Genomic DNA, 7,745 nt, shown 5'->3' on the forward strand with positions numbered 1-7,745 from the left:
TGGTTGGAATCTGTTTTGGAATGGGATGACTTCCCCTTCCATTTTTTCACCTTTCCAACTAAGGCACATTTCTCCTTATCAGCATGCTTAGATGAGGATCCATCTCTGGCGTTCAACCGAATCTCTTCTTGTACCAAGTTGGACCATAATCGCTCCCACTCTAGTAGCTTCTCCCTCCCAATAATTGAGTCATGGTAGTTATGCTAGCTCTTGGGAAGGCCTAGAAGTGCCAGGCTTACTGGATCATCTTCAACAAGTATAATACGACACTTCCAAACTCATCCTGACATTGGGTAAACTTGGTCAAGTACTTTGGTATTGATTTGACCTTCTCCATCTTGATCTTTCTGAGCTTGTCCTTCAGTGCTAGCTTCCTTTGGTCACTGCTATTTTGAAACAGGTTTGTCAAGGCCTTCCACATTGAAAATAAAGTTTCCTTACTGTGGAGGTTCAAGAAAATATGATCTCGAACTCCTTCTAGGATAATCTTTATCGCCTTTGCCGCAGACTTTCTCCACTCTGCTAGATCCTGAGCATCAGTTGGGTTAGGAATATATTTGTCTATGAATTCCTTAAGTCCGTTGTCTTCCAACACTGCCTTCATCCTTTCCTTCCAAGCAATATAGTTCAAACTATCTTCAAGGGCATATTCGAGTCTCAATCTCTAGAATGGCATCCTACTAGCTCTGAAGTATGATATTGCAAATTCGATTTCTCCTGGAAAATGAAAACTCATATTCTCCTCTTCTATAGTGATTTCAGTTCCGATACCATGTAGAAATTCCTTGTAGGTTCAAATTGGAAATTGTAATATGCTAAAACAATTGACTTGGATCTTCTCTACTCATCATCGGAAACAATAATTGATCGATGAAATCACAAAGTAGAAAAGGGAAAGAATTCAATCACACATAACACAATAATTTTCTAGGGGAAGCCACAGCTAAAAACCCCTGCTATTTGTATATTGCATTAATCAGAAAATATGAGAAGATTACAATGCTTTGCTCAAGCCCAAGCAACCTCTACACTATCTCAATCTATCTTACTGCTTCACAAACCATCTCAAGCCAATACTTAGCCAATTCTACGGCCTACCAAGCTCTTATTTCCTTGCGCAATTTCCTAGCGAATTAGCCCATATTTAATTGGGAAATTCCCTAATTATGAATTGTGCAATCCTCATAGGCCTTCCTCTTATTGCATGCACCACATGTATAATTCAGATGATTATATAATTGAGAGTACATTGTCCCTGAACTCCAATCTCAACTAGGTCTTTCTTTGATTAGACATGCATGAGTTAATTATCACTGAATCTTCATTTTACTGGTTGATTAGTGTTGGTTACACCTCACTACTAGATCTCCCACTAATTTGTTCATCAGTTAGAACTAGTTTAACTGAATTTAACTCAGATAGACAGAGTTAAATAATTACAACTCAAAATAAACTCAACAAGGGCTCCTAAAAAGTATGAGACACTCTACATGACTCTAGTTAGACTACCAACTCGAATTAACTGAACCAACTAAGCCAAATTAACTTAGTTAACTATTTCAAGTTGCTATGAGAATTGCAATTACAATTTAATTTCTAATTTAATTCAAGGATAGAATTAGATTAGGATTTTCTTGTTGCATTTTCAACAGTACATAGTTGTCGTCGGATATTGGATGGTAGTTGAGATTTAGAAACAAAAAAAACAAAAAACATCATTTAACTTCCGACACTTTTTCCGATTAGCCATTCCGTTGGATTCTGTTGTCAGAATTTCTACTCAAATGTAGTAGTTCTTGTACCCTTATCAAGAATCGTGAACATAGGCACAAAATGAAGAAGAGAAAATTCAGTGGGAGATGTAGTTACCTACAACTCAAAAGCTACATATGGAAATGATTCTTGATCAAAATCTTATTAAAAGAACTAGAAATAAAAACTATTACAAGTACTTGGTTAAATGGAAGGGTCTTCTAGCTGAAGAAGCATTTTGGATGGGAAAAACTGAGATTCTTATGTATGACAGCACTATTGCAGAACTCATGGACTAGAGTCCATGAAACATTTTATTCCAAGGGATTTTGATGCAGGAGCATCGCTGATGAAGGTGCATAGATGGGGCACAAATTTTGATGAAGATTGGACCAAATCTTACTAACATGATGGGATGGTCACATGATGATGTTGGGAGAAATTTTAAACATTTTGTAAGAAATTGTAAATATTTGAATTAGGAAGTGAGTTTTGTTTTAGAATAAATTGGAGGAATTCTTCACTAATGTAAATGTAGTTTTATTTTCCCTTATTTTGTGGAGAAGTGGAAATGATTCATCTTGTGACTCTTGGTTGTCCCATGATAGCTTTCTTTTTTAAAGAGTAAGAGAGTTTGAGAAGAGTGAGTGTAACAGAGGCAGAAGAGAGGAGAACAAGAGAAGCTACAACACGAGGAGAAGAAATAGAGGTTAAGAGGCCCGGGCTACACATGCCACATTATATATCTAGCCAATTTAATGTATAGTTGAATTTGGGTAATGAGTAGTTGTTTATATTACTTTGTGTGTGTTAACTTATCTGTCTGCATATTGTTAGTGAAGTTGTTTGTCTACACTTGTAGAGTCGTTTTATGTTAAGATTTTGAATGTGTTGAGAAGCATAGTGGCTATAAATGCTATGTATTGATGCTATATTTTTATTGAGCCTTATATTCTCATGGATAGTTGAGTACCTGTTGTTGATATGTTGTTGGTTCTAGTATATCAAATGTTGAGCTCATATTGAAAGGAAACCTGAATATTGTGGCCTCAACCATTGTGTAGATGTGCGCGATTCCTTTATATTTTGGTTCAAATCCCTGTCGGAGAGTGTTCCATGTGTTATGACACAGTGGTTGTGTGAGATTTACAATGGCAACGTGTTGCTACTGTAACATAGCATTTTGTTTTGAAAACGATTTTAAAATGCCCTCTAACTATTTTCGATTGGCAAAGTGTATGGTGTGATTTCCCATTTGTATTTTTTGGGTTCTTATCATAAATCTTGTTAAGAATGTGTGGTCGTGCCCTAGAATAGTGGTCACGTGAATTTCTATTAGTGATTGAGCATTGTCATATAAGAAAATGGAGAACCCTGTTTTGTTGAATGTTATCAAAGCCCATTGAGATTCATTCCTCAAAGGTAATTTGAGTTATCGTTGTAAATCCCGACAAAGAGAGGTAAAGTAAGTCATTGATAGTGTTAAGGAGTAAGCTAAGGCAATGTTAAGTCAATTAGAACAAGGCAGAGTCATTTCACCTTCCTGAAATCGGATTTTGTTTTTTAGAGCTTCGTAGTGCCTACAGGTTTTTACTGCACTACAAAATTATTTCACAACACCTACATCCAGTAGTTTTCAGGGTTGTGTATTAGGTTTTGAAAGCATGTTTTGGACTGCCCATTGCGCCATTTGCTAAATGGATGTGTATTAAATTGGTGGAGTTGGGATACATTTTTGGATGCGTTTGAGTGTGGTCGCGACCTGGAATACAGGACCGAGCATGGGGGCTGCGCTATGGTGCGCTATTTGTCAGGTTGCTAGAAGAAATGCAACAGATAATTGTCATTTGCTTCATAAGTTTGTTCAGACACCACAATAGTTGTTATTTGACTTCTGTAAATCTATGGGCCACGATGAGCATCGTCTTCGCAAATATGAGTTGATGATGGAAAGAACACCTACATACCGGATGCAAGTAGAAACCCAACCTCTTGATCTGGGCGCCGGAGGGGCATGTGGAGGATATCAAGGATGAGGATGAGGTCGAGGAGGAGGAGGACCTGGTAGAGGCCACAAACAGGCTATATGTTACAACCATGGAACACCATGGCACTATGCGCGAGAGTGTCAGAAGCAGACATGCCTATCATGTCAATATTGCAGCCAATTTGACCACACTATAGAAGAATGCCCGGTGTTGATAGCTAAGATGCTGGAGAAGAAGGCGTAGCCTCAACAACCTATGTAGAACTTACAAATGATGAGAGTTGAGCCTCACGAGGAAGATCAGAGTGTGAATATAGTGTTGAGGAGCGAAATAATGGTTGGTGATGATAAAGGAAAATAGCTTGGAGAGGATGGATGGGTCCACAAGACCCCAGAAAATGAGGTTGGTTTTGATCTATAGTGCGCTACGGAAACTTTTATGGAAGCCAAGAAAAGCTGCGCTGAGGCCTCCACCTCAGGAAGCCAAAACAACATGCAAGAAACCAGTGCACCTGCAAAGGTCGATCCCTCTGTGGATACATTTTTGGATGCGTTTGAGTGTGAATTCCCCGACTAGCATCGTTTCCAAGCGTTAGATCTGGCACTATGCGCTACACCCGCACGATGGTAGGGTATGCACAAGGATAGCTTTGATGAATGGAGGGATTACAGAAGGATGATGAGGTTGTGGTTTGGCGTCCTAGAACTCGATTGATTGAGAAATATGATGGGAGGGATGATCTACGTGATCACCTAGAGAAATGGACTAAATCTTATGGAACGGAGCCGCAGCCAAAGTGGGTACATTTATTCTGCCATACTTTAGACACAATCCCTATGAACTGGTATTTGGAAATAGAGCTCTGCCATGGCACCGCGGAGTGGGATATATTGAGGGAAGGATTCCTATTAACCTTCAGTTTTGAGGATGGTTTCAAGAGCATCAATGAAGCGCTGCAAGAAATCAAGGTGATTATCTTCAGAACACCGCAAGAACCTTTAGAATGGGTTCAACCAGATTGGAGCACCCAGCTGCGCCATGCACTGGAATGCTATAATGTAACTGCTGAAGAGGATGATGGGGATCCAAGGAACATTAATATCTCAGAAGAAGAGGGGCATCGCGAATTTGAAGGTCCACAAATAGAGAACTCAGACATCACCGCGTCGTTGAAAACAAAGCAAGTGAACATTGGTACTAAAGAAAAACCGAAGTTTGCAAAGATTGGGGATTATTGGGATGATGCCACTGTGGATAAAGTTGTTGAGTTACTCTGCGAGTACTAGGATCTTTTTCCTACCAATTTTTCATACCTAAAGGGCATAATAGGCGACTTGGGCATTATGAAGATTACTCTGAAGCCGGATGCGAAGCCTATTAAGCAAAGGTTGTATCGTCTTAATCCCAAATAGAAGGAAAAGGTTTGTCAGGAGTTGGATAAGATGTTGGAGGCAGGCATCATAGAAACTATGGAGGAATCTGATTGGGTAAGCCTGATGGTGGTTTAGGAGAAGAAACAGAAGGGAGAAATAAGGATTTGTGTAGATTTGTGAAAGCTTAATGATGCCTGTGTCCATGACCCATTCTCGGCACCGTTTACAGGCGAAGTATTAGACAATGCTGGAGGGTAGGAGGCCTACTCGTTCACTGATGGATTTTTGGGTTACCATCAGATTAAGATCGTGTTCGAGGATAGGAGAAAAATGACCTTTGTGATGGAATGGGGTTGTTTTCAATACACTGTGATGTCGTTTGGACTCAAGAATGTGCCTGCGATATTTTCTCGTTTAGTCATCGTGACGTTCAAGGAGTTTATTCATAAGGTCTTGGAAGTGTACTTTGATGACTTGAAAATGCTCAGTTTAGTGAAGCACCATGTAGCAAGTTTGTGCTTGATGTTGGATACGTGTCGCAGGTACCAGGTCGCGCTGAATCTGAAGAAGTGCTTATTCTGTATTCCCTTTGGGATTTTGTTGGGTCACGTGGAATGCAAGAAAGAATTGATGGTGGACCTTGCCAAGATCACGGTAATAGTAAATTTGGAGGCCCCAAGGAGCGTTAAGCAGCTTCGCACGATGTTGGGACATACTAGCTATTATAGGAAGTTCATCAAGGCTTGTGCTCAAATTATCGTGCCCATGGAAAAACTGTTGAAGAAGGACACTACATTCTGTTGGGATGGAGAATCTCAGCGCAATTTGGATGTATTGAAAGAGAAGATGGTCATACTCATTGCACTGATCTTAGTCTTCCCTGATTGGAAAAAGGAATTTCACGTACATGTTGATGCCTTGTGCATTGTGTTGGGAGCAGTGCTAATGTAGGCCGGTGAGGGGGAAATGGACCATCCTATGGCCTTCACGAGTAGGAAATTATCGAAGGCCGAGAAGAATTATTCAACGATGGAGAGTGAAGGGTTGGCTATGGTGTACGTGCTTCAAAAGTTCAGGCACTACCTGTTGGGCAGACATTCCAAAAAGTACACAAATCATTCTCCCTTGAAATACCTGGTCACTAAGTTTGTGTTGGGGGGGAAGACCTACAGATGGCTGCTACTATTTCAGGAGTATGACTTTGAGGTAATTGTGAAGCCAGGGAGGTTGAATGCAGGACCTGACCACCTGTTGCGGATCGAGACTAGAGAGGATCCTAATAATTTGGAGGAAGGGTTGCCATATGCGCAGCTCTTCGCAGTGCATGTAGCGGATAACCATTTTGTAGATATTATTCACTTTTTTACTACGGGGATGGCACTGGAAGGGTATACAAGTCATCAAAAGAAGGAATTAGTAATGCGCATGACAGAATTTTCAGTGATTGCAGGACATCTGTATAAGATGGGTGCAGATAAATAATTACGAGTGCTAGATTTTGAGTAGAATAGCATTCTTGTTGAAGCTCATGGAGAGGCTGCAGGAGGACACTATGCAGGAAAAGCGACTGCGCAAAATATTTTGTGCGCAGGTCTATGGTGGCCAACGTTGCACAAAGATTCCAAAGCATATTGTAAGGCATGCGATGCATGTCAGAGAATGGGTAGACCATCTTGGAGGGACGAGTTTCCATTGAATCCTCAAGTATCTTTGCATCCATTTGAAAAATGGGCGATTGATTTCATTGGGCCAATTCATCCCCTAGGGAAGAAAACTAGTGCTCACTATATCATCACCGCGATGGAATATCTAACCAAATGGGCAGAGGCACATCCAGTTAAGGACTTTATAGGGGCTATAGCAACAAAGTTTTTGTTTGAGTATGTCTTAACCAAATTTGGTTGCCTGAAGGTGTTGATGAGTGATTGAGGTATGCACTTCCTAAATGAGGCAATTAGCGTGTTAACAGAAGAATTCCAATTCTACCATCATAAGGGCACTCAGTATCATCCACGGGCTAATGGAACAATTGATGCCTTTAATAAGATTTTGGAAAACGCGTTGACAAATATTTGCAATGCGCAGCAGAATGAATGGGATGTGCGCGTACCTGCAGTTCTATGGGCTTACAAGATTACTTGTAAAAAGTTGACAGGGCAGACACCTTTTAGATTGGTATATGGTGTAGAAGTTGTAATGCTGATGGAATATATTGTGCATAGTCGATGCATAGCGACACTGAAAAATATGGCGGATCACGAGGCCTTGGAGAAACGGCTCGTGTAGCTGATGGAACTCGAAGAGGATAGATTTTTGGTTGGATTTCATCAACAAGTACAGAAGGAACGTGAAAAAACATGGCATGATTGACACATCAAGCTTCGCACGTTCAAGGTAAACGATTTGGTCTTGTTATATGATAGTAAGTTTACTAAATTTCTGGGTAAATTTTAGATGCATTGCCTAAGGCCATATATTATCAAAGAAATTACAGATGGAGGTGTAGTTCAGCTTGTGAAGCTGAATGGAGAGCCTTTTCCGGGAAGAGTGAATGGAACTCGATTAAAGTTGTATACAAGGGATCATGTGCAATGACTATATGGCGGTAGGACAATCTTAGTGTTCCAGGCAG

At 40.3% G+C, this 7,745-nt stretch overlaps 1 protein-coding gene across 1 annotated transcript; it reads left to right on the forward strand.

The window, feature by feature from the left end:
• The first annotated feature begins 7,045 nt into the window (after nucleotides 1-7,045).
• On the forward strand, nucleotides 7,046-7,399 carry LOC149174293 (uncharacterized). Its single transcript, XM_089420793.1, has one exon. It carries the CDS (start codon nucleotides 7,046-7,048, stop codon nucleotides 7,397-7,399), a length of 354 nt encoding a protein of 117 aa, XP_089276919.1.
• Nucleotides 7,400-7,745: the final 346 nt, after the last annotated feature.

The sequence above is a fragment of the Pinus tabuliformis genome, chromosome 4_1 (genome assembly GCF_031772625.1).
Source record: "Pinus tabuliformis cultivar Carrire ecotype Pingquan chromosome 4_1, CPIR1, whole genome shotgun sequence".
Taxonomy (NCBI): domain Eukaryota; kingdom Viridiplantae; phylum Streptophyta; class Pinopsida; order Pinales; family Pinaceae; genus Pinus; species Pinus tabuliformis.